General features: G+C 30.5%; 2 protein-coding genes and 1 long non-coding RNA gene across 4 annotated transcripts in view; all 3 read right to left on the bottom strand.

Annotated features, from left to right (window-relative positions):
* The window catches only part of LOC144835991 (uncharacterized), a 32,998-nt gene extending 30,889 nt beyond the window's left edge, over positions 1 to 2,109 (bottom strand). The window contains exons 1-2 of the mRNA XM_078691158.1: positions 2,085 to 2,109; positions 121 to 555 (exon numbers count right to left, since the gene is read on the bottom strand). Of these exons, the coding sequence (XP_078547284.1) occupies positions 121 to 555; positions 2,085 to 2,109 (460 nt within the window). The remainder of the gene's footprint in view (positions 1 to 120; positions 556 to 2,084) is intronic.
* Positions 483 to 4,369, bottom strand: LOC144835999 (uncharacterized). The gene is made up of 5 exons (XM_078691170.1): positions 4,361 to 4,369; positions 3,866 to 4,079; positions 3,302 to 3,724; positions 2,085 to 2,172; positions 483 to 555 (listed from the first exon to the last, which is right to left on the bottom strand). Exons 1-4 carry the CDS (start codon positions 4,367 to 4,369, stop codon positions 2,147 to 2,149), a joined length of 672 nt encoding a protein of 223 aa, XP_078547296.1. The 3' UTR covers positions 483 to 555; positions 2,085 to 2,146.
* A 10,414-nt stretch (positions 4,370 to 14,783) lies between these two features.
* The window catches only part of LOC144850229 (uncharacterized), a 39,063-nt gene continuing 29,981 nt past the window's right edge, over positions 14,784 to 23,865 (bottom strand). The window contains exons 3-4 of one of the 2 annotated variants that reach the window (XR_013614059.1): positions 18,316 to 18,388; positions 14,784 to 14,899 (exon numbers count right to left, since the gene is read on the bottom strand). This is a non-coding gene — a long non-coding RNA (uncharacterized LOC144850229). The remainder of the gene's footprint in view (positions 14,900 to 18,315; positions 18,389 to 23,865) is intronic. The other variant, XR_013614060.1, reaches the window with a different exon arrangement.

A 23,865-nucleotide genomic window follows, 5' to 3' on the forward strand; every position in this document is an offset into this window, starting at 1 on the left:
ATAATGATGTTGGTAATGATGTTGATAATGATGTTGATAATAATGTTGATAATGATGTTGATAATGATGTTGATAATGATGTTGATATTGATAGTTTGTTTTATCAATTATATTTCTTACCATTTCTGCATTGGAGTTTCTTACAAGCTACAAGTCTTCTAGATTCAGTGTTGATTTCTAACTCAAAATCAGGCTGAGGGGAATCTCCCTTGAAGAACTCCACACACAAGAAATTGCTTTTAGAGCACGACACTTCTGTGTAGTCATATTGCAGCTTTTGCGTTCCAAAGTCCAGCATTGTAACATTTGCCAACAAGTCCATGCTGCTCTGTTCGCTGCTGAGAATCTGTTCATTCAGCAGATATTTGTCACCAATACCTTTATCATTGGTGCTGCCATATATGGCTGCCCTCCACAGATTACTCCCATTTACTAAGTAGTCCGTTAGAGGTCTGAATTCAATGTTTAATCTAAAATCTACATCATCATTTTGTCCATAATGTAGTATATTTTCATCTAATTGCCATGATATTCCGGTGCCCAGTGCTATTTCTCCTAAATAACAATAAAATTTAATAATGATTTCAATGGTATAAATGTGAAGAAAAAAAGGAAGTTGGTAATACTAGATAATTTTATATTGAAAAAGAATTTGAGGAGAATTTTATCAAAAGTATTCTGTCTATAATGAAATTGAATTGTTGAATTGTTTGGTTATAACTTCATCTTAATATACACCAGTTGAAAGAGAGGGTCGCTATTATTACATATGAATGTATAAACCAAACAATTCAATCAATTATTTTCATGATGGACAACCACCATTTTGATAAAATCTTTGAATTCAAAGGTCATTAATTTATTCATATCAGTTTTGTAATTTTATTTAGTTCGCCAAAATGAATTCAAGAAATGTACGTATTGAGACAATTACCACATAATTAATAAATTGTCTTGAATTTTCCAAGTTTAGAAACTTCTAACTACTGTATTATTTATTGCGAAAGCAACAAACTCAAAGGTATTTATAGAATTATGATCATGAAGATTGTTTTCAGCACACAGGGTTAAATTTGTAAAATAAATTAAATTTTATTCCAAGTTTTACTGAAATACTGTGTTTAACTTTAACCTTTTGTTTGTTTTTATTCAAAATTGATTTTCATATAATTAGAAAAATACCAAATAAAACAATTTTATTTGGTCTTTTTTTTGTATTTCTCACTTTATAGAAAACTTCAGCGCAAAGTCAAATGTTTTTAAAGTAAAAGAGAACAAAAGAAAAACAAAAAACAAATGGCATGACTTTGCTAATATGGCAATGTTATTTTCTTCAAAAGGTTAAAATAAAGGCGCAGTCTTTCAATAAAACATACTTTACTCTTTATCGAGTTGTACGGTGAAAAATAACCTATTGAAATTATTTAAAATCTTAAGAAATCTTCATGAACGTAATAGTTGGTGCATAATGTGCATAGAATCTTGACATTTCCATTATTAAATGCTTAAATATGTTAACTTTTGCATTCTTCTAAAACTATGTTACCAGGTCCTCGATCTCTTATTTTCAGAAGAAGATTTTGAGTGATCAGATGGTATCTTTGTATCGTTTACAATAATTAGAGAGTTTCATTACTCAATTGTGATTAATTTAAACTCATCTCTCAACCCTTTCACTCAAATCCAACAATAACCTCACAACAATTGTGCAACAAATAGTTTTAAATCACATGAGAAAAGATTATTTAAAAAAAACCAACAAATGTTAAAATAAAAAGCAATAAATCTTAGACATCACTTTTACATTTTTAAAGTAAATGTTACTATTTAACTTGACAACAAGTGAAATACTAATACGTTGTACTAAGAGTAGGTGCTTGTTATTTTACATTTGTTTATTTCCCATTTTGTTTTATAACGTTGTTGATGTTTGCTGAAAAATGAAAGGGGATAACAGACAACACAGGTCAGAATGACAGACATCATCTATTACCAAAGCACTTGTTGCTAATAGATGGATATTACATGCAAATTCTTAATTCTACAACGAGAGAAAGGAAAATAGTTTGAGAACACATATTTACCTTTCACATGTTTCTCTCTCCGCATCTTCAACATGCAAAGGAAATAGCCCACTTTGCATTCTTCATATCACTTTAAGATGAAGATGTACTGAGGAAAAACCAGCAGAAACCGAAATAAGAAATTTTGTAAGTTCATGCTTAACTTCATGCATATAAATATTGTTTACCCATGCATAAAAATAATTTCCAAAAATGTTTGATTTTCACAATCTTTTGTGATGATTTTCAGTTGCCATCGTGCAAAATTTCAAATTTAGGAATAACTTTTGAAACATCATGCAAAAGACAGAAAGGAACACCAACAACATAATAATCTTCAACATGGTACAAATTTTGATTTACTTAAAAGTTAAGAATTTGTTAAAGTTGTACCATATTTATAACTATCTAATACTGGTCTGTTTTGAGAAATAACAACAAGACCCAAATCATAGTTACACTATCATTTCTTAATCTATATATTTAAGTAGAGATTATTATTCAGGATTTATTTAAAAATAAGTGTAATTATTATCACCAAATTTTGAAGGAATTTTATTTTAAAACTTTGATTTAATTGTCCATGCAATTATAAATATGACATGCTTTTTAATCAATCGATTTTAAACTCACCTATGAAAAAAAAAGATGATATTCAAGAAAAAACCGCGGAAAAGTGAATACAATGTTTGTCCACTACTGCAGAAACCAGCCCAATGATATTGAATTAATATTTCTACTAAACTTTTAAAATTAATAATTTAAACAATGTAATTTAGTTGGATTAACGTTCAGTTAAAATTGTTATTAAATATTAAACATTTAAATTATTAATACCGATTTCAGAACACACAAAAAAAGAACAAAAAAATCACAATCTTTTAGGTTTTTTATTTTAATCGTATCAAGTTGATTTTTGGCAAATATTATATAATTGCGGAAAGGGTAAAGCGGTTAATAAATAAAAGCTGGAAAAATGAAGGATGTGAATTTGTTTGAAGATGGGTGGGGTGTGGCGGGGCGGGGCGGGAGGACATACAGTGGCATTTGAAAGGAGGGTTTGATTTGGATGAATAAGATGATAAAGAATTATTTTATTACACACAATACTGGGCCACCATAGTTTGTTAGTGGAATTAGATGTATTTATTTAATTAGGATAATTTTAATAGGAGTATTTTAGTTTTGTAATAAATGTATGAAATGTATAAAATTAACAAATGTATGTTGTAACTAACCTGCGCAAAAATTAATCTTAACACATGTTGTTAATGCTTTTTCTTCTTGTGCAAGCAAGTTGAATTCGGCACTTGCACTTTTACTTCTCCCAAACTCAACACACACATAAGGAATGTCATTGCAAGAACTCTCCCTCAGATCAAATTCAAAGAGGACTTGTTGAAATCTTAAACTATCGCCTTTGCCAAGGGTCTGGGATTGTAGAGATTCATCGAGTACTTGTTTTGTGTACGACTCTTTCACTCCATTTCCAGTGGATAAAGGGCTCCCCCAAACACTGACTTGCCAAAGTTCCGTGCCCGATATGGATGAGCTTTCTTCAGCATTGAAATCAATTGTTACATCAATGGGTAGAAGATTGAGGGCGCCATTTAGCAAAGTGGTTGGCCGAACTGTTAGCTTGATATCGGTAACTGTGACAACTGTGGAATTGTAGGAAATTGGCTTAGAAGATTATTTTAATTTTTGCTTGGAAACTAAACTTGTAGGTTGTATTACAAATAGCATTTTAACTTGGGTAAATTTGGGTTAAAGAGATAATGGGAAAATTTGCTGAAACTTACCGCATGCACCACAGCACGCATCTATCCCAATAATAGGATCTCTGCAGTCAGTGATGGGACAAGTTCTTGTGGAACAGAAAGTGGTGGCGTTGTCGCATAAACATATTGTGCATTCATCCAAATCAAACTGAGTCCCATGCAAATGAATTTTACCACCATACAAACACGGCAGTTTATCCTTGTCAGCTAAAGAGAAGAGAGATTTGCATACCAACTAGTCCCTTGGATAAGCACCCACGTATTTTATTTAGTCTTTTTCAGAGAACTACAATTTTATTATAATTGAATTTAGTACCATTGGGCAATGGTTTATAAATCGCGAATGTCTACGAGTGTATGTGTTCGTTCAAAAAGCGTGATGCTCACATAAGGGACACAACATGAACAAAAACAATAGAGAGGTGCAGAATTTAGAAACACTTTATTACAAACTGTGCAAGTGATAAATATTCCTGCAAGTAAAATCTAAAAGTGTATGAACAAATAAAACAATACTTTTCTCATGTGACCAAAACAGATACATATTTTTCTGACCACTCAAAACTTCTGCAGTTTGGGAAATTTATGAAAGCTTTTCTTTTAAAAAAAAAATCTCACTTTCAGAAAACTGATTTGATTTTACCTGTCACCGATGGCAGTATGCAGTCAAACACTCGACTGGCATGTTTGTATAAAACACCCTGACTTGAGAGAGAGGAGGAAATATGCAGATGAGATCTTAAAATCTAGACATAACAACGACATGCAAGAAACAGATAAAAGATCAACGGGTTGCACAAGTAAGAAAGGTGAAAAAGATGGACAATGACAAAAGTGCTTTTCAGTAAACGGAGTAACATGACAATAAACAAATTAAGATGCACAAGTACAAAAAATGAAATGATTAAAAGGTAATGTCATCATCCAATTGGCAATCATTAATTTAGTCACATGTCTGAAAGGGTGCATTGGACATAACATTACATTATTTAGGTTTTATGGAATACGGTAGTATTTTTTGGTAAATTTGATTATCAAACAAAAAGAGTTACGTAAAGGAAAATAATACTATCAATTAATAAGAAACATTAATTTTAATGTAAGTTATGACAATGTTGAAATCTCATGCACAAGTAAATGATGTATAATGGGCAGGGGAGTCATTTTGGAGTATTCAAATTTCATTTGGGTCATTTCTGTAATTTCACATTTCGAATGAAAGGAAGAATATATGAAATGAAATGATGAAATAAAAACAATGGCTAACAGGAAAGCCATGAAAAGAAAGAGTGATGATGATTACCAGACAGTGGTCAAGGGATACAAAGTGGCAACAAGAACAACAATGTATATTTCACATAAAAAAATACAATTTATATCACAAAGACATAATATATGCTAGCAAGCAGGCAAAAAAATTGTTGAGATTTCAATTGCAATTATGTTCCAAATTATAATATCTGTCATGAAAAGCCTTCTATGTTTCTGATTACATGCATCTGTTTTTTTTTAAATAAAATATTTTAGCCATGAGAAAATGGAAGCATTTATTTTACTAATATATGAAAAAAATAAATAAATAAAAAATACACATTTTATATAACTTTTAAAAACATTTGATTCATTCATGCAATTTATAAAAAGTTTTATTTTATTTTACTATTTCAAAATCTGTTGAACCGTTGCATGCACAATTTCGATGAGAGCTTGCACTGTTGCGTGGTTGACAATAACTTTTACCAAATTTTATCATAAACAAGTATCAAGATTGAGACATGAACCACATCTTGTGTGGCATTATCCTTAGTAAAATTCATTCACCTAATAGTACCATTTTAAAGTTTGAAAATCATGCACCAGTTTTGAAACATTTTATGCAACCACACTGATGTGTGGTACAGTAAATACTGCCACCAAGTATAAAAGAGGCGGAGCTAATTCCACTTCCTGTTGTTTGCAGTCTAGTGACCTTCAGAAGGTACACTAAAAACAGTAATAGCACCCTCTATAGAATGGTGTTCAAAGGTTGAAAGTTTTCACATCTGAGGCAGGGTGCGTGCTTGGGTAGACACAGTATTCATGAGAATGTGTGGTGGGTATTTTAAAATTGTGTGTGCGTGTATTTGTGCAAATGTTTTAACGGCACTACCATTAGTAAAATTATTATATTGATGATGCACTAATCGCCAACTATATTTTTCCATTCATAAATGCACTAATTAAAGACAATAATGAAACCTAAGAAAAGCATTACCAAATCTAATATCTCAAATTCTTTACCATTTCACTACATTTTTCTATTTCAGTCTGGAAATTGTTCTAAGATGGAGCGAATAATGATAAATGCATTAGTTCTAAGCTAAACAGTATGTGATGGATTTCCACAGCCAACAGCTGGGACTCCTGCTGATTCCTCTATGAACTGTGCATTCGTAAGGTAATACTATCGCACTGTATGCCTAACCTTGCAATACACTAGTAATAAGAACAGCTAACCTGGCATTTAGTACTGTACCAAGTAAAAAATATAGCCTATCTAGTATACTAGTCTCAATTGAGTTACTAATTAAAGTCTAACTTACCCATCTGGGAGAAGGCAACATGGCTAAGAGAAGCTAAGAAACACAGCCTTACCACAAAGGAGTACATAGCTGTAGATCTTTGAGGAAAGGAACTTACTATGTTCACCAAAAGAAAGTGTAAAACTAATTCCTATCAACACTCCCCCCTTTTCTATAAGTTTCTGAATTATAAAATTTAACCAATGAAAAATCAATGCGGGTTATCGTCGTCCTACCCTAAGTCATCTGCATCCTATGAGATTTCTCCTAAGCCTGACAGGGTCTGGAAAGAATTAGTGTGGAGACAGGTCTGTCATCTAACCACATAGTCCCAAGATACTAAGAGGGCCCCAACTGGCATATGCAGCCATGTTCACTTACACTGCAGTAATTACATATCCACATATGCAGACATAAAAAAACATGTGAAAAAAAATGCCAACAAAATTAGAAATAAGGGGGATTATTAAATATATTTGGAAAGATGTTGTTTTTATTCTCTAATGACTCAGTAACCTTTATAGAACTAATTAGATTTCCTATAGAAAACTTTCAACCAATCACAAGACTAGAATTCAAGTACTTAAAAACTAGGCTAAGAAGTCTAGCCTATCAGTGAGTTGTACTTTATACTTTAATACCATGTTGACATGATAGCAATCAGTTGATTAAAAAAATATCTATAAAACGTTTATACCTCAACTTCAATTAGTTATTCTTAGTTTTTAGAACGTGCTAGAAATGTATTATAAACAAACCTAGAGCTTAGATTGTTTTTAAATTTAAAAATGAAAAATAAAAAAAAAGAAAAGTTTAAACTTAATTTAATAAACTATTCCATGCCTTTATTTGAAATTTAAAACAACAAATGATGTATTTAATATCATATTTTAACAGAGTATCCCCAGGAGATGGGTGTGGTCTAAAATAACTTACAATAACTTGCCTTTGTTTGCGTAAACAAATATTTAATGTAATAAAAATCAATCAATGATATCTCAGGTGTGTTATTTGTTTTTGTCAAAAACATTTGTGTGGGAGGATATTTTAAATTAAATTTCCATTGAGGTTTTTACTTTTGTCTTTTACCTGTCAACTATTCTTTGAAATTTCCTAAATTTATTTTGTAAATATTTAAACTATAAATATATTTCTGTAATGATTCAATTGAAACTATGTTATATAACTGTGTATTGATAATCAATATTAATCAATAAAACAAATAATCAATAAAGATTATATTGTTTTGTATTTATTACTATAACTATATACATATTTATTTGTTCAGAATATGCTAAATATTTAAATCTAAATAAGTTAATTCTAATGAGTTAAGGTTGTGTGAATATTTCAGTACTATTAAGATTGTTGAATTTTAAAATGAATAACTAAGTATAGCAAAAATATATAGGTAACCTAATAAAACAAAACATATCTAATCATAGCAAAATAATATAATTTGACAGTAGTACTTTAAACAGCGATTCAATTGAGAACATGTTTGATTTTAGGAATTCAAATGTCTATTACGGGTTAAATTTCCATTCATAACCGCCCCAGTAGGTTTAAATTAGAGCCTGGGTAGCAGCCTGCCTAGTCCTCAATGTAAAAATTAAAAATACAGTTGAAGAATTTCACTACAGTCCACCTCACACATGGGAATCCTTGGGTTCCAGGCTAAATTATATGGCCTCAATTTTGTTTAGTTAAGTAAACAAGATTGGAAATTGCTCCATGTCTGAACAGCAGATGTCATTGAAGACTTTCTACATGGCTGAATGCCAGAGTTGTTATACCCCCCTCTGTGGTGAAACCGCAGCATAGTCCACAAAGGTTAATGAATGTTTTGTTGTACTAGAACAATGTCTGTAATGCATAACATTTATTTCAGACTTTAGGAATTCTAACAAATAACTTCACAAGGAAGTGCGAATTATAATTAGGTGATCATTTAGAATGCTAAATGATCACCTATTGTTATTGTATGAAATCTTTATTTTTTTTCTTTTTATTGTTTCTGTACACTATTTTGTGTAACAATTATCTCAAAAAGTTTAATGTCAATGATTACAAAAATTTCAGAATATCTTTCAAATAATATAACTTAATCCTAATAAGCTTTCCAGCATGATCACTCATCCGTGACGACATTTATACGCCATTTTGCGAAATCACATTATCAATCATATCTCCATAATTCATTATCACATATTAATGAAATTCACTACACGTAAACTTCAGGTCAAGGGTAAAAATATTAGCAAATAAAAACGCACGCGCACGTAGGTTCATGCGCGTGATATCGCGCGTTAAAAATTTAAAACGCTCAAAATTAAGTTTTGATCAATTTAGAGCATGAATTAGGCCATTTGCGTGTTTCAAAAAATTACTGCGCAAAAATGCGTTTTTGCGCGCGCGATACTTAAAAAGCGTAAAAAATATGAATTTTTTTTACAAATCTCATTCTACTCACCATCCTTAGTACATTCACCAAATTTGAGTCAGTTCCGACTTAAAATAACGCTATACGAGCACGTTAAAAATGACAAAATGCGCATATTAATTTTACAAAAGTTCTGAAAATGGTGAAAAATAGGTCTTTTTTAAAATGAAAATAATTCTTCAGAATGCAAGATGACCCCCGATTTTTTTAACTTATTCTGGAAGCCATTGAGTTGTAGATATGAATTCATGTACACACTTTACGTACAAAATGTTTTGACGTCATCAAATGGCCACTTGAATTTAAAAATTAGGATTTGTTATCTTTTTGTGTAGATTATCACATTCAACAGAGCGCATCTTGGTTATGTGTGCTCGAATTTCGCACAACTTTCAGTATGTGCTTGCTTAATTAATTATCTTTATCATGAGTTGACACTATCTTCATTTTAATGACGTCATCACGCGTAAAAACTTGAATAACGTAGGCCGTGTAATTTCACCTTCGCAGTAAATTTGAATATCTTACAGCTCTTCAGAATTGAAGGTTACCTTGATGATTATAATTTATTATGAAAGCTGATGAAATGTAGATATTAATTCATATAAAAATTAAGCCTATCGGATGTTGTGACGTTAACATATGGCCAGTTGAAGTGAAAAAGTAGTTTTTTCATATTTTTCGTCAAAGTTATACACAATTCAAAGAGCGCGCACAGCGCTTCTACGTGCCAATTTTTTTTCAAAATCTTATATTTTTTTGCTCAATTAATTATCTTTCGAAATTGTCATCTTAAAGTTTAGTTTGATAACGTCATCATGCCAAAAAATTAGAACATGTGTGTCCCGTAATTTCACCTATGAACACTGTATATAGAAATACAGTATATACTGTACATATTGTATATGGCATATAGGCACAACTCAGCACTATAAGCATATAATAGGATGGCATACATCAACATTTTCCGATCGTTAATTTCAGTAAAATGATAAAAATGATCACCTATAATTCGTCAAAGTGACGAATTAAATTCTAGTTAGGTGATCATTTAGAATAAAATGATCACCTATTGTTATTGTATAAAATCTTTATTATTATTTTTTTTAGGTGATCATTTAGAATAAAATGATCACCTATTGTTATTGTATCAAATCTTTATTGTTATTATTGTTTCTGGGCACTATTTTGTGTAACAAATATCTAAAAAAGTTTAATGTCAATGATTACCAAAATTTCACAATGTCTTTCAAATACTTTAACTTAGTCCTAATAAGCTTTTCAGCGTGATCACTCATCCGTGACGTCATTTATACGCCATTTTGTGAAATCACATTATCAATCATATCTCCATAATTCATTATCACATATTAATGAAATTTATTACACGTAAACTTCAGGTCAAGGGTAAAAATATTAGCAAGTAAAAACGCACGCGCACGTAGGGTCATGCGCGTAAAATCGCGCGTTCAAAATTTAAAAAGCTCAAAATTAAGTTTTAATCAATTTAGAGCATGAATTAGGCCATTTGCGTGTTTCAAAAAATTACTGCGCAAAAATGCGTTTTTGAGCGCGCGATTCTTAAAAAGCGTAAAAATACGATTTTTTTGTAGAAATCGCATTCTACTCACCATCCTTAGTACATTCACCGAATTTGAGTTCGTTCCGACTTAAGATAACGCTATACGAGCATGTTAAAAATGACAAAATGCGCACATTAATTTCACAAAAGTTCTGAAAATGGTGAAAAATATGTCTTTTTTTAAATGAAAATAACTCTTCAGAATGGACGATGACCCCTAAATTTTTTAACTTATTCGGGAAGCCATTGAGTTGTAGATATAAATGTATATACACATTAGACGTACAAAATGGTATTACGTCATCACATGGCCACTTGAATTAAAAAATTAGGTTTTTTTCTCTTTTGTCATAGATTATCACATTCAACTGAGCGCATCTCGGTTATTTTGCGCCCGATTTTCGCTCAATTTTTTGTATATGATTGCTCATTTAATTATCTTTCTCATGAGTTGTCAACATTTTTATTTCGATGACGTCATCACGCGTAAAAATTTGAATAACCTAGGTCGTGTAATTTTAGCTACACCATACATTTGAATATCTAATAGCTCTTCAGAATTAAAGGTGACCTTGAAGATTATAACTTATTATGAATGCTGTTGAAATGTAGATATGAATTCATATAAAAATTAAGCCTATCGGATGTTGTGATGTTATCATATGGCCAGTTGAAGTTAAAACGTAGTTTTTATATTTCTTTAGTCGAAGTTATACAAATTTCAATGAGCGCGCATTGCGCTTCTACGTATCAAATTCTCTTCCAATCCTTATATTTATTTGCTCAATTCATTATCTTTCGAAATTGTCATCTTCGAGTTTATTTTGATAATTCCATCATACCAACAAATTTGAACATGATGTGGGTCCAGTAATTTCACCTATGCTACACTGTATATAGATATACAGTATATACTGTACATAATAGGTACAACTCAGCACTATAAGTGTATATGCATGTCATAGGATGGCGTACATCAGCTTTTTACGATCGTATGTTAACGTACGTGCATGTTTAAAAAATGTTAATTTCATTAAAATGATAAAAATGATCACCTATAATTCGTCAAAGTGACGAATTAAATTCTAGTGAGAAATTGTTTTTGTAAAACAAAAAATGTTTCTTCGCAATTTCTTTCTGTACAGATTTTGTGTAACAAATATCTCAAAAAGTTTAATGTCAATGATTACCAAAATTTCAGAATGTCTTTGAAATACTTTAACTTAGTCCTAATAAGCTTTTCAGCGTGATCACTCATCCGTGACGTCATTTAGACGCCATTTTGTGAAATCACATTATCAATCATATCTCCATAATTCATTATCACATATTAATGAAATTCGCTACACGTAAACTTTAGGTCAAGGGTAAAAATATTAACAAATAAAAACGCGCGCACACGTAGGGTCATGCGCGTGAAATCGCGCGTCAAAAATTTAAAAAGTTCAAAATTAAGTTTTGATAAATTTAGAGCATGAATTAGGCCATTTGCGTGTTTCAAAAAATTACTGCGCAAAAAAAATATTTTGCGCGCGCGATACTTACAAAGCGTAAAAAATGCAATTTTTTTATACAAATCGCATTCTACTCACCAGCCTTAGTACATTCACCAAATTTGAGTCAGTTCCAACTTAAAATAACGCTATACGAGCAGGTTAAAAATGACAAAATGCGCAAATTAATTGCATCAAAATGCTGAAAATGGTGAAAAATAAGGCCTTTTTAAAATGAATATAAATCTTCAGAATGGCAGGTGACCCCTAATTTTTTTTAATTATTCGGGAAGCCATTGGGTTGTAGATACATATTCATGTACACATTAGACGTACAAAATGGTATGACGTCATCAAATGGCCACTTGAATTTAAAAAATAGTAATTTTTTTCTTTTTGTGTGGGTTATCACATTCAATAGAGCGCATCTCCGTTATTTGAGCCCGATTTTCGCAAAAATTTTAGAATGTGCTTGCTCAATTGATTATCTTTCTCATGGGTTGTAAACATTTTTATTTTGATGACGTCATCACGTGTAAAAACTTGAATAACCTAGGTCGTGTAATTTTAGCTACACCATACATTTGAATATCTAATAGCTCTTCAGAATTAAAGGTGACCTTGAAGATTATAACTCATTATGAAAGCTGTTGAAATGTAGATATGAATTCATATAAAAATTAAGCCTATCGGATGTTGTGATGTTATCATATGGCCAGTTGAAGTTAAAACGTAGTTTTTAGATTTCTTTAGTCGAAGTTATACAAATTTCAATGAGCGCGCATTGCGCTTCTACGTATCAAATTCTCTTCCAATCCTTATATTTATTTGCTCAATTCATTATCTTTCGAAATTGTCATCTTCGAGTTCATTTTGATAATTCCATCATACCAAAAATTTAGAACACGATGTGGGTCCCGTAATTTCACCTATGCTACACTGTATATAGATATACAATATACTGTACATATTGTATATGACACATAATAGGTACAACTCAGCACTATAAGTGTATATGCAGCATCATGTCATAGGATGGTGTTTAAAAAATGTTAATTTCATTAAAATGATAAAAATGATCACCTATAATTCGTCAAAGTGACGAATTAAATTCTAGTTTATATTATAATTAATCAATTCTCAGTCACGATTTAAGTTGCAATTAAAATTAGAAAAAAAGTTTTTAATTGAAAAAACAATTTTCAAGTAAAATAAAACAGTACAGGTACTGTGATTCATCAACCAACAACAACAAAAGAAACACTTGTTTAAAATAAATTAAAGTTACTACTAAGTAAAACAAAAACATTTACCAAAAATCAAATTGAGAAAAACATTATTAATTAAGTTTACTTAGGAAATAAGCCAAAAGTAACAGACATACACCGTTGATAGAGGTATTACATTTAGAGTAGACACAAACTAAATTAGCGTCGTCAGTTTGACTGAAGGAAATTAACTTATACCTGCGTCTAAAACCTGTTTACTCTCCAATGGGTCTGAGGGCTGTCTTATCACCATCATGCATTGCTGTTGTAGGAAACATGATTAATCAAGAATCCTAATTAAAGATATCAATACTCTTCCTTATTCTGACTCAGGATGTCTAAGCTACTGTGAATGATTTCTATAATTGTAAAACCCATTGATGAATTAAACTTTGTTTTTCCTGTGCTAATTATATCAAACTTTTAGTGTATTTCCAACCAAACAGCACAAATAGCAGCACATTTTCTGCTAACAGTGAAAGTAATTTATTTCCTAGCTACCTATTGACCTTACGTAAATAAATAGTCTCATGTAACTTGGTATATGAAACCCCACTATTCAGAAACCCAATACTTTTCTAACCTAGGGTTAAAGTTTGATGTTAAATACAATAAACTATCTGCAGAATTCCAAATCTATCAACAATCTTATTTTTGTAACAATTTTCGCATATACTAATAGCATATAATACTAGTTTAGTTTTTCTGGGTTTCGTTTTGATTGAAAACATGAGGTATGGTTAAACAAATCGCAACTGCAGAGGTATCTGTTCCCAATAAACTAAATCGGAAAGGCGTGTTTAATCATAATGCTGCGGATGGTTGGAAAAACATGTTCTTCTCGACATTTGTCGGAAAGGCCTGTTTAATGCCATGTAGAAGTTTTCAAAGGCTATTTCCTAATTTGCTTTATGAGTATATTCCAATGTCATCTTTAGTCTCCGGCACGTAATCTCAAAGTTGGCGGTCCAAAACGAAGAAGAAATAATTAATAATCTACCCTAAAAAATTAACCCCAGCTAGCCTCTAGGCAACATAATATTAAAATGTTCTAACACTACCACATGTTAAACCTAACAATAAATATATTTTATTTGTGAAAGTTTCAAGATTAAAACAAGTTAAAATGTTTAACTAATTTTATCTAAATTACGCTTGATTAATTCCATACTATTGGTTATAAACAATAACTTAGTAGTCATGCAATGATACAACCTATAGCTAAAATGAAGGAATAACTACTGAAAATTAAATGACTAAATTTTATTTAAAAGTTAAGTAAAAGTACAGTAAGTTCAAACAAGTCAACAGATATGCAAGCTCCATCGTCCATTGTGCATCGCAAGCAAGAATCAAATTTATGAAAAATTTTCTATTGAATTTTGAATAATTTTGGGTTCTCAACAAAAGCAATAAATAAATAAAGTAAGCTATAAAAATGTTTGTAAAACTTACCCCCTCCGCCAGTTCCGAACTGTGCGAAAGCACCAGTGCATATTAAAGCAAGAACACATAATTGGCCTACAAAGCTATTCATTGTGAACAATCTTTGTAAAAGGACCAGAAGGGATGAATACTGCTCTACTACTCACTATTGTCGCATGACACTCACTCTTTATACCCCACCAACTTCTACGTCATGTCACAGTCATCCTTTCTTTCAGCCAATCAGATCCTGCATATGCTTAATCTTCAGTGCCTGGGAATGCTAAAGTAATACGAAACCCAATTTTTCCACTGATGGAAGTGGGTTTAGTTACATTGCTTATCCTTCGGGATTGGTCGAGGAATCAAGCATTTAGACAGATGAGCAGTTTGGACCTTGTGGATCAAATTGTTTTGCTTTAAATTATGTCTCAGCCATCACAGATTTTTTTTTTATGTTTTACATTTTGAAACATAACTTTTTGCTGTTAATGCTATTACTATATTGATATAAAATGGCTGTTGTTATCAAACTAATACAATCAAATTAAATAAATGTTTTGTTTTGTGTTTAAAATATTTGAATGTAAGGTTTTTTTTTCATTATTAAAGCATGGAATAATTATTAACACTTCTCAATGGTTAAGAGTAAATTATAAATTAAAACAAATCAGATTCAACTTTTAATCTATTTTATCAAATGTTTATTTAAGGTAAAAAAACAAAAATATACTGTTTCAACTAATTAAGAAATATATTATTAACAAATTATTTCTTTCTTAATAGTTTTATTTATGTATTGGAAATTAGATTTCAAGGTAAATAAAGAAAGTGAAGGCATAATTCAGCATTTCAATCATACTTTGATCATCATAAAACCATTTTTATCAGTAAATAAATAATATATTAAAATAAAAGAAATAAATTAATAAAATATAATAAAAAGCATGTACTAGTTCGCTTCAAATTAAAAATCATACAGAAGGAGTAATAAATTAGAAAAAGACTCAAAACAAGATATAAAAATTAGAGACAATTAAATAAAAAAAAAACAATTGCCGCCAAACAAGTAGCAGTCTGAGCGTACTAGACTTCCTTCAGACAATGAGCTCTTAATGATAAAAAAAAGCGCAATCCCATAGGAAACCAGGCAAAGTCTTCCATTGGATTGTGAATCCTATGCATCCAGTGTTACACGGAAATGGCCACTGACTAGTTGATTTCCTCTAGTCTGTGGTATGGGAAAACCAGCCACTCTAATCCCAAGGCTTTAACTATATATTAATTATTTGTAGAAGTAAATAATACAAATAGGTTTCAGTTTTGGTAATTAGATGACAGAAATTACATTTATTTGTTTATCAATAGTTTTTTATTACAGGATATTTCTGCTAATTCTAATTGGTTTATTACAGGATTACTTGATGTTTCTGATAATAGGCTTATTCAAGCCTCTTACAGTTTGAATTTCAATTATTCATCAACTTTTATCAGTCATGAAAACTATTAACCCAAATAAAATAAAATTAAATTATTTGCACATTATTAAAATTATGTTTAGTTATGAATCAACATTTTATTTCTTTGACCAATAAAATGAAATTGTATTTTATTTTTTAGAATTGAGAAATTTAATGATAAATTAAAAATCTTTTTGTATCTTAGCCCTCCTTCTGGAGAGCACAGGCTATTGTCAGTTTATCCAGGTAAGCTAGGCACGAAATAGACTTAAAATTGATATATAAACTATTTGATTTAGTAAATATTTCAGTGTTTAATTTGATCCTAGTATGAATGGATTTGAATGAAATACTAAAAAGTTATTTTATACTGATCAATGTATCACCTGTTATTTAAAAAATTGCTTAAATATAAACATTTGATTAATTAATTAATTACATTACACTAGGTAGCTACATCCATGCTGCTGTAGATTAAGTTATATAATTTATTTATCTTAGGTAAACAACATTACATTTATTATTATTTAATGTCTGTATAAATTAATGTTTAGAAAGCAAGATTCAATTAAGATTTAAGTTGGACAGGAAAGTCCTTAATTTTATTAAATAAAGTCAACCATATCAATAAATACAAGACACTTGAAAAGTTAACCATTTATTATAATACGTACTTACATAATTTACATTATGAATTATATAATTAGGTTGACCAGACATAGACATACATAATGTTCTGTAATTTTAGTTATTTGTGCAAATTTATATGTTAACTCTTGTTTATTTAGATCGCAATGTACTTTGTTAATAACTTAATTTTATTTAATGGACATTACTCATAGCTAAAGTATAGACTTGCATATTAAAATGTGGATTTAATATAACTATATCAAACAACTAAATGTTAGACATACTAAACACCCTCATTTAATATTATTTAGAAGTATACTTTTATTTCGGACATGGGAAGAAGTTTTAAATGAAACACCAAATACCAGAAACTTCTAGAAACATTTTAAAAGTTGTAAAATGCATAGTGAAAAAATCATTTAGAATACTATATGATGGTGGGTCTTGCAATGTAGAGATGATTATGGTATTCATTATAAAGTAGAATAGTGAGAAAGAGGAAGAAGGAGGAGGAAAAGGGAGGCCTAAGATGATGAAGAGAATGAATGAATTAAAAAAGAGATGAAGAGAATGAATGAATGAATGGGGAAATAAATAAGAGAAGGAAAAGGGTGAAAAGAGATAACTGAGGAAGAAGGGGTATAAAAAGAAATGAAGGGGAAAAGAAGAAGGAATTAGGAAAGATGAAACAAATAAGAATGATGATGATGATGATGATGATGATGATGATGATGATGATGATGATGATGATGGTGATGATGATGAGATGATGATTGGATATTGATTATAGTAATTTCTTCCTATGAATGTAATTTCATAAACACATTTACATTGTGCAGCAGCAAAGATGTTCACTTGTTAAACAAGCATACTCTCTTTGATGAAGTGCAAATACACAATCATCTAAAAGACAGGTAGCATAAACATGTCGAATGTTCTTGATTGAATACAATATTATTGAATTACAATATAATACTCACGATTATTAGTAGTTATATAGCAATAAATATAGACAGATGAAGAATATTGAAAGGCATGAAATATAACAGAACACGACAGAATGTCGAATCTCAAGTTAATTATACGCAAGTATTTAAATTGAATATAGGTCCCAATTGGAATAGCACTTGCTGCTATCAGTGTACAGCAACGAGTTCCTTTAAACAGACATTGATAGACAGAACTGAATGATGACTCGGTCTTAAAAAGCGTTTTAGTAGATGATAGAGAATTTTACTTTAAAAAACACATTTAACATTCAGGTCAATTTATATACGGAAAGTTGTTGTTTTACTGTTTGAAATGACCAGGCAAACGAAGAACACTCTGTACTCAATCGAGTACACTCGAACACTGAATTGACGAAACAAAATGAGAACTTCTTGCAGAAAAACATTTGAGTGTGATATAAAAAACAAGATAAAACAAAAATAAAGAACATGGCTTGATGAAAAATGTTGGCTTTTGTAAAAAAAAATTTTGCGTAACTTTAAGAATTTTCTCCTGCTGAGAATTGGGGAGAAATCAATCTTCACACTCAAATGGAAATCAATTAAAGATTTATTAGACATAATCTACGAAATATACAGGCAATAACAACATTACTTACGATCAATTAAAATGTTATTATAGGATGTAGTGGAGACAGCGCCGTATGCCACAGGACTCACAGCATATTGCACCTGAGAGAAATAAACGAACGACATTATAATGTTTAATTCAAATGATTAGTTTTATTGTTTAATGTTATAATACAAAGTATTACGTCTCTATTATTGTGATTATTAAGCTGATTGTGTTTCTTCAACTTTTTGTTTCAATGAATCTAATGAAGGATTTATTAAATTTGTAAATATGAAATTAAAAGACAAAAGATACTCTGGTTATAAAGTGAAAATGGTTCAAAGTATGTAAATAAAATTTCTCCCATCTTTCTCATTATTAATTATCTTTAAATATTTATATTATTCAATATAAATTATATCTAAAAAATGTAATTTATTGTTGTTTAATTGTCAACTGTTGTTATATTTCACCAATGTCATTCTGTCATACTGCGTATTGTTCTGAGGATCCCTACAGACAGACGAACGGTAATAAAAATATAGAATCTGTTATTCCTTATGAACATATACACAAAATGCGGACAGACAACGTGTGGTTTCCACTCAGAATCGATACAGATTTTATGTGGGAAAAGCTACGCGGTTTTCTGCTTAACGTTACCACTCGTCTGTGTAAATTGGCTGAATGGACCATCCTTGTAATATAATGCTAATATAACATGAATTATCCTAATGTTTATGTATACATATTGATTGTAAAATAAAGAATGATTCATAATATAATTATACACATATATTATAGAAAACTACATCGGATAATAAAACATTAATAGAGAGGTTTCGCAATCTTACGAATACGATAACGAAAACGGATACGTCACGCACACGTATTCGTTTTCGTAAGCCATAAAAAAATCTGTTTCGCATGGCAACGAAATATTGAGGCGCGTCCAAAATATGACTGCGGTAAATTTGAGCGAAGCGCAGGTGGTACGTGTTGCTTGGCTGCCTAGGCCTAGCGTAACATCAAAGCGAGTGAGGACTTTAAAAACTGCTATTTATCAAAATTGACTTGGCATTTTAGTAAATTACTTTTGTAAATTACTTTCAATAAATCTATAATTATATTATAATCATGAATCATTCCTGATTCAAATGCAAAATGTGCAAAATAGATCAAAAACTATACTCGTTTTGTAGTTACGAATATGACTGGTGATATTCGTCAACACGATTACGCTTTACGAATATGAAATGGGGATCAGCTCAAAAGTTTCACAAATGTATGACGTATCCGTTTTCGTTATCGTGTTCGTAAGGTTGCGAAACCTCCCTAATATGTCTTAAAACCATAAGACAAACAAAATAAGTTAAAACTTTTCATGGAGGTATGATAGCTTTGTAGCGAACGTAATTAAGTGATTCATGAGACATTTAATCCTTGATTTAGATTACATAAACTTTGTTTATTTAATAGAGATTATAGGACTAAATATTAATAGTGATTACAAACACATGCATGCATTCACAACAAATTTTATACATTAATGATTGCCTTGTTTTTTACGTCATAAAATACATCACTGCTAATGTGTTTTTTTATGTGCTACTGCTTTCTTTCCGCATTTGTTTTTCGCTTTTTTTAAAACGTGTGGCCCTAAAATGGGGGTCAAAAGTAGTCCGCCACTGCCAAAAATTGGTTCCTTTCTGTCAAAATTTCTAAAATATACTTATACTTATAGAACTTTTTTGGTCTAGACTGAATTTGGTGTGATAGATCTAAAAGTGTTATATTTAATGTAAAAATAAACACAATCAAAAACATTATTTGTCTCTTTATACTGCACACTTAAATTTACAACAAAATATTTAAAGTTTCAATATGAACAAAATTAAGGTATTTCCTGCAGGTCAGAAAAAACTTTACATCAGGTCAGGGCAAGGATATGAGGATTTGAAATATAAATATTAAAGCTCTGTTTACACTATCAAACTAGTTTGGCAAAAAAAGTGTCTGTCCAAATATGGTAGTGGTATGGCCAAATATAAAATCATCATGTCCATAAAAAGTTTGATAGTGTAGACAGAACTTTGTAAATGAAAAGTGTAAAAATGAGAAATATTTTGAATTAGGATAGTGTGTAAATATCGGTCCTTCACCCAAATTTGTCACAAAAGCTAAGTCAGGAAATACTGAGGGAGGTCAACCAAAGGAAAAGAATTGTTTAAATTTATCATTGAAATACTGATAAGAGGTACAAGGAAGCAATAGAGAGTTATGCTAAATTACACATTTTACACTTTGAAAATGGCATACATAATATTACAATGCTCTGTTCTCCAAGGGAGAGGTAAAATAAATTATTTTACATCTCCCTGGTTCTCCTAGTGTTTAAAATTCTTTTATAATTCATTTACAATTTGTGTTGAAGCAATTAGTGTTTAATTAATATTCTATCTAATAATATAAAAATGTATTAATTTGTCATTTCTATTGTGATCCTTTTCTATTGTTGAATAAAGTGTGTTAAAACACAGTAAAACCGTAAATATATGTTTGAATAACAAACATGAGTTAGTAATGAAATAGTAATAAAATAAACATTTTTCTGTCTATATACAGTATTTTTTATTATAAAAATTATTTAAAATAATTTAAGTAATTTATGAAATTGGTAAGATTTTAAGATAAGAAAAAAAAAATCTGATTGGTTGTTTTTTTCAAGGGACATATCAACTCTTGCTGACCTTCCTAATCTACAAGACTGACCTGGAGAAAATTAGTTTGACCATGAAATAAATTGCTGGTTCACTGTTGGGTTTCTGATTAGTTTGACAACCATTTTCTACAAGTTAAGTACAGAAACTTTGGAAGTAAAAAGTCATATTGTGGAGGAGGGAAATAAGACTTGATTTTACTTGGTGAAAGGAGACTCCCAAAGGTGACTTAAGTGGGTGTGGTCGCTACAGTATTACACACACATTATGGTTGACTCCGTTCTATGCTTAAGATAATTCGAATCAGGAATTAGTGAACTTTCTTAATATACCTCTGTGTCCTTGCTTAACTCTGATATAACTCTTTATATTTATCTTAGAATTTCAAAATGTACTTTTAGACAAGCCCTTCGCGCTTCCCTTTGGCATATTATTATACTGTATCAGATGTTTAAATGTAGAACACATTAAACTGCAATTAAACTGCAATTTAACTCCAATAGACCACAATTTAACTCTGATAGACCGCAATTTAACTCCGATACAGAAAAGGGCGTGTAAATATAGCTATATAGTTAAATTGTTTAAAAATGCTAGTAGTATGTAAAACAAGTTAGACTCATTTGGAACAGGATGTCAAAATGATAACATGACCTAAAAACACGTTTTATGACTCAAAAACTTTATCACCGATATCTGCAGTTTAAATTGCGGTCATGCCTTTTCTGTTCCGCATTTTATTATGCTGCTTTTTTTTTAAACCGAAATTAAAAAGAGGTTTGTCAGAGAAGCAGGGAATGAGGTGCAAAAGGCTATCTAAGAAAATTTTAAAATAGACTCATATCAGCGGCAAACAAGATTTTTAAACAGAAGGGTGAGGGGGTACAGGGCCTAAAAATTGTAAAATGAGGTGCTGAACTTTTGCATTGCAATTTAGGGAGGGGGATGCTTATGTCATGTGGATATATATCTTCAGGGAGGGGGGGGGGGAGGGCTTATGTCATGTGGATATATACTTTCGGGGAGAAGAAAACTTTGTCACATGGATATATACTATCGGGGCGGGGGATGCATATTAAATGTGGATATATACTTTCGGGGAGGGGATCGATAATGCTTATGTCATGTGGATATATACTTTCGTAAATCTGTTTACTGTGATTTTGTCACATATTACATATTCCCAGATGTCAATACATTAAATTGTTACTTGTTTGTTTACTTTGTATATTGTAGTTCTTGGCTCAGCAGATTGAAATTTGTCATGTTCTTTATTTTTTCTTTTAGATAGTAAAAACCTCAATTACAAATTGTGTTTTATATCGTTTTCATATCTGTTGGAAAAATGGGGAAAACATTTTCCTGCACATGTTTTAAATAAAATGTAAACGCAATTCACGAAAGATATATAAATTTATATTTCAAAATTGATAAATAGTTGCAAAACTATCAATTTTATAGTTTCATATTCCTGCCAAAGATTTATTAAATATATTCTAAGAGTGTTAATCATGTTTTTCCTATTGTGGCTTATACTAAAGCCATGTTAAACTTTAACTGTTATTTCTTATGTTATCTCTTTCCAACATATTGCTTTTAAAGTGTTACTAAGCAGATAAAACAATTATATTTATTAATATAATATATATTACTTGATCCTAAACACTACACTTTTACTTTGCTATTTATTATTATTATTATATAACAGAACAGTACACTAGTACTGAAAGTGTACATTATACAATATATATATAAATCCAAAGGCAAATTACTGAAAAAATAACAATGCTGTGGGTATCGGTGGCTGGATCTCAATGGAGATACCAAAAAAAGCGAAAAGCTGAATCAAAACGATAAAGTAAAACAGCCAGAAAAGTTAGCAGAGCTTTCGGGCAACACTAGCCCTTCATCAGTTCAAGTATATAAAGGGTCTAATGGTTAGGATCTCTGTATATCAAGCAGAAGGTATCGGGTTCGAATCTTGGTTGCAGTAGCCTTTTCTCATCCTTAGAGTTTTCTTAATCTAAAATAAATTAATTTTCAGTATGTCTGAGGTTTACAGTTTCTTTATGCCTGTAAAATAATATAAAGAGTAAATTCACTTGTGGTCTATATCCTATTTATTAGGTGATCATTTAGAATAAAATGATCACCTATTGTTATTGTATAAAATCTTTATTATTATTTTTTTTTTTCTTTTTATTGTTTCTGTACACTATTTTGTGTAACAATTATCTCAAAAAGTTTAATGTCAATGATTACAAAAATTTCAGAATATCTTTCAAATAATATAACTTAATCCTAATAAGCTTTCCAGCGTGATCACTCATCCGTGACGACATTTATACGCCATTTTGCGAAATCACATTATCAATCATATCTCCATAATTCATTATCACATATTAATGAAATTCACTACACGTAAACTTCAGATCAAGGGTAAAAATATTAGCAAATAAAAACGCACGCGCACGTAGGTTCATGCGCGTGATATCGCGCGTTAAAAATTTAAAACGCTCAAAATTAAGTTTTGATCAATTTAGAGCATGAATTAGGCCATTTGCGTGTTTCAAAAAATTACTGCGCAAAAATGCGTTTTTGCGCGCGCGATACTTAAAAAGCGTAAAAAACATGAATTTTTTTTACAAATCTCATTCTACTCACCATCCTTAGTACATTCACCAAATTTGAGTCAGTTCCGACTTAAAATAACGCTATACGAGCACGTTAAAAATGACAAAATGCGCACATTAATTTTACAAAAGTTCTGAAAATGGTGAAAAATAGGTCTTTTTTTAAATGAAAATAATTCTTCAGAATGCAAGATGACCCCCGATTTTTTTAACTTATTCTGGAAGCCATTGAGTTGTAGATAT

This window comes from Antedon bifida, chromosome 1 (genome assembly GCF_963402885.1).
Source record: "Antedon bifida chromosome 1, ecAntBifi1.1, whole genome shotgun sequence".
NCBI lineage: Eukaryota > Metazoa > Echinodermata > Crinoidea > Comatulida > Antedonidae > Antedon > Antedon bifida.